The sequence below is a fragment of the Arachis ipaensis genome, chromosome B01, assembly GCF_000816755.2.
Source record: "Arachis ipaensis cultivar K30076 chromosome B01, Araip1.1, whole genome shotgun sequence".
NCBI lineage: Eukaryota > Viridiplantae > Streptophyta > Magnoliopsida > Fabales > Fabaceae > Arachis > Arachis ipaensis.
Window position 1 is genome coordinate 46,549,344 of NC_029785.2, and position 4,405 is coordinate 46,553,748.

General features: G+C 35.8%; 1 protein-coding gene across 1 annotated transcript; it reads right to left on the reverse strand.

The window, feature by feature from the left end:
* LOC107630179 (14 kDa proline-rich protein DC2.15-like) lies at window positions 3,198-4,016 on the reverse strand. Its single transcript, XM_016333247.2, has one exon. The coding sequence runs from the start codon at window positions 3,869-3,871 to the stop codon at window positions 3,458-3,460; it is 414 nt and encodes a 137-aa protein (XP_016188733.1). The 5' UTR covers window positions 3,872-4,016; the 3' UTR covers window positions 3,198-3,457.

A 4,405-nucleotide genomic window follows, 5' to 3' on the forward strand; every position in this document is an offset into this window, starting at 1 on the left:
ATTTTGCCTGGACAGCTTATTGCACTATTCTTTGATATTTGTTGTTATGAAACTTTGAGTATTTTGTATGTTCAACAAAAGAAGGAAACAAAAAGAGAAAAAAAATCAAAGGCGGATGTCTAACCTCAACAAGGGATGTCAATATTATCATCACTAAGGTAGTGTTTGTTTAGTCTTTCTGTTCATCAAAGACATGGACACAAGAGTATATGTGTGTTGTTTGTTTTGTGAAACACAAAAAAAAGAGACATACGGTTACACACAAGAGTACATAAAATACGTGTATTTTGCGTCTCTTCTAAATCACGAGACACGAATTTTTATCCTGAGACACAAATTAAACTAAAATTTTGGACAAATTTATCCTTAGTATTTTTTAAAAATTTCAGATTTATCCAAACCATTTGGCCCTTCTCTTCTCCTCCGTCAGTGCCTCAACCTCCTTCTTCTTTCCAGATCTTCTTCCTTCCTTCTTTCTTTCTTTCTTTCTTCTTCTTTTTTTTTCTTCTTCTTCTCTCTCTTAGAAGTCAGACCACTGTCTCGCCTCCGGCCTTCCTCAATCTCCTTGCCGCCATTGCTAGCCGCATCCCTCATTTGGAACTCCGCCGACCCAACCTCTCCTCTCACCATTATGTTGTCTCTCTTCTTCCTCTTGCCTCTGCGCTTCTGCATCTTGCCGTGCTTCCTTCCCTCCTTGTTACGGGTCTCACCGCATCGCCCCTCCCTCACTGTTTCAGACTCGCCGTCAATGTGGGTGCTGCAGGTGTCCATTGTTCTATCTATTTCAACTTTACCTCAAAGATTTTTTCTTTTTTAGATAATAATATTTAAACACAGATTTGGTTATTTGAGTTTAGTTTGACTGTTAAATTTTGATATTAAATTTGTTGTAATTTGATTAATGTTAATGTGAGTATCATTATACTACCATTATTTTATTTCTATCTTCTTGTACTTCTTTATTTTTATTTTTAAATTTTTTCAGAATATATATTGTAAATCTTGTTTTGTTATGGGATTATGTAGATGAATGTTCTGATTTTGTAATTAATTTTATTATGTAGATGAATGTTCTGAATTCATTTTTTTTTGCCGTCGATTGCCATTGCTCCTCCATCAAGAACCGCTGCTTCTGCTCCTCCTTCTCTCTCGAAGGGTTTGGGCTACGGGAGTCTAGATCCATCGTCATCCAGATTCGCCGGCGGCTTCAAGTTTTGATGGCACTTCCCTCCACATCCTCTCTCTACCAACGTCGTTCATCCTTTTTAGAAAGAACGTCTCTGATCTTTTCTTCTTCTATTATCCCTTTATTAAAAAAATTATCTGTATATTTTATTTTACAGATATGCAACAAATTAAAATTTTTGTTGATTTTATTAAATTTAATTTAGATTGACATATTGTTGCTTTTGTATTTGGTTGAAGATTATAGTGGTATTGATGTTGATGATAACTCTGAAAGAAGGGATTGGACAAAAATAGTGATAGAGAAGAATGATGGGGATAAAATTGACATTTTAGTAAAATTTTGAGTTGTATATTCTATTGTATCTAAGTTACCAAACAAGATGAAAAATTGAGTGTCTTTTATGTCTATGTACTCATGTGTATTTGTGTCTATGTCTTTATTATTTTAAGACATCAACCAAACGCAACCTAAGCGCGTGGGATCTTTCTAGAGAACGTCTGAATAGGGCTTCGAAGAGTCAGAATAATACATGTTGAAATATGGATGACAGGCAAAGTTTTCTTGAAACATTATTTGAGGACAAGAGTGATTTTACTTAATTTTATCTCATCGTGTAAATTGGAGAAGGCAAATTAGAGCAAAATTAATCAACCTTATTCGTACCAAAATTCAGAAGACACAGGAATAAAATTGATGCAAAAATTAATCGATCAACAACCAGACAAATTAAATTGGGACAATCTAAGAAAAAAGAACAAACCAAAAAGAGGAGAGACGAGCGATCGGCAATACACAATAGGACAGTGCAAGGAGGGAAGGCTGCCGATGATGGCACTAGGACAGATAGTTGGGTAGGACGCTGACGACAATGCAGACGTGCATGGCGGATGGAGAAGACTTGGACGACCCTTTTCACTTTCCTTTCACGCGCGGGAGCTACACAGCGGAGGGAGCAGACGGGTGACGAGAAAAAATGATGACACAGACGTAGCGGCTAGAACTGACGAAGAGAAGAGTCACGGCGGCGGAGTATCTCAAAGATGGTGATTAGCGCCTTTGCTCATCTGGGGTTCGCACGCAAACGTGAAGGATGGCGCCATCACTTTGTTTACCCAAAATTTTAATAAACTCCCCCCTCCACCACAAATAAGTTATTTGCTGCAGTTAGGACTGAAAATCGCCGCTAACCAGATCCACTTGGAACGAAGCCTGACAACACTATGAGAATTGCCGCTATTTTACTAATTCGTGGCAATTCAAATAATTGTCGCTAATTTGCTGTTACAATTTTCTGTGTATCTTGCAATGTAACTTTATATATTGATAAATTTTATTATTTAAAGTAAAAGTAAGTTATTTGTAGGACTGAAAATCGCCGCTAACCAGATCCACTTGGAACGAAGCCTGACAACACTATGAGAATTGCCGCTATTTTACTAATTACTAATTATTCAAATAATTGTCGCTAATTTGCTGTTACAATTTTCTGTGTATCTTGCAATGTAACTTTATATATTGATAATAGTATAAATTAAGTTTCAGATAACTCATGCGGCCCTCCTTCAAGGAACACCATCATCATGTTGAATTGTAATTAGCAGGGGATTAGAGATTAGACCTAAGCAAATTGTATCTTCATTCTGAACTCTTGGAACTTGAATAATGCTGTTGTACCTGTTGATTCTGTTGTTTATGAACATTATTATATTATTTTACTAATATATATGCATCAACTTGTACATTTACTTTAAGTAATAATTTTCAATTCAATGGACCTCTTGAATTTGTTTATATTGATGCATGGATCTTAATACCTTAATTAACTATTGTCCCTATGTTGTCTAATTCTGGATTTCAGCTATTATGTCACCTTCAATTAAGTTTAAATAATTTGTTTCTTTATTATATCATTATTAATTTTGGTTTACTCTATATCTCTTGTAGCACATTGCTTGGAAGACCAAAAAAATAAAAAATAAAAAATAAAAAGAGAAAAAAAATTCATACATTAACAAATAAATTACATATAATCATTGTTATTTCTCAATCAAATAAATAACACTAGCTCAACAATAGCTTTGGAGCTATTATTTTAAGTGAAACACACAATGAATTGAATAGATAATAACCATTAGTTAATTATCCATGCACGTACACTCTTACACACGCACAACATAGAATTGAGAAATACAGTGAAAACTCACAAATGTAACAAATTAAATATCATGACCTTTAATTTGATGCATCATTTGCCCTCAAAGCTTTTCATTAGTTGCATTGGAAGCCATGTGGCACTTTCCTTGAGCAAACATTAAGGAGCAAGCTAAGTGAGATGGGAAGGTTGAGATTGATGCCCAAAACATTTGCCCTAAGAGCGGTGCAGAGGCACGCGGCGGCTTCAAGGTCAACGAGGCCGGCGAGGAGGGAGCAGCAAGGGGTAACTGGTGGCTGTCCCAAAGTCACATTCAACAAACCGTTGAGCACATTGGCGCACACGCCTAGTTTGAGCGCATCACGTGAGCATGATCCGCCACTTGAAGGACTAGGGTTAGGGTTAGGGTTAGGATTTGGATTGGAACCGGGACTATTGCATTTGTTTCCACATCCGGAGACAAGTGCAAAGAAGAGAACATTGAGTGTGACGAAAAGAGCAATGGAGGAACTAGCTTTGTTGGAAGCCATCTCAAACTCTAGAATTCGTTATATTAAACTAACAACTCGTAAATTAAGTGCCCTAATTAGCTATTGCTAGTTCTTAATTAAGAGAAAAGTGTGTAAGTTATTATTCAATGGAACGGGTTTTATAGTGGTGGTGGTGGTACCCAATTTGAGTGCACCAAAGTGTAGGGTGATCAGTTGTTTTCTAACTTGTTAAGTATTATTGTGTGAAGGTACAATGATTATTGTTGTTATTTTTAAAAATAAATATAAAACGAGTTTGGGACAAATTAGGGTAATCAAATTGGCCATGTGTGAACATGAGAGTTGTAGCTGGCAGAGTAATCACGTATACATTAAGGTTTTGGCCATTTGTGACTTATTATTGGAAAATAATAAGAGAGGATGTGGGGACTACACATATATGAACTTGTGGGTTAGTAACGTTCTCTAGACCATACTTGTCTGTCTCATTAGTGGAAAATAATATATGTACATAATCAACAAGCAAGTTTAACTTATATTATATAATCATAAATAAAGATACCCGTATCTTAT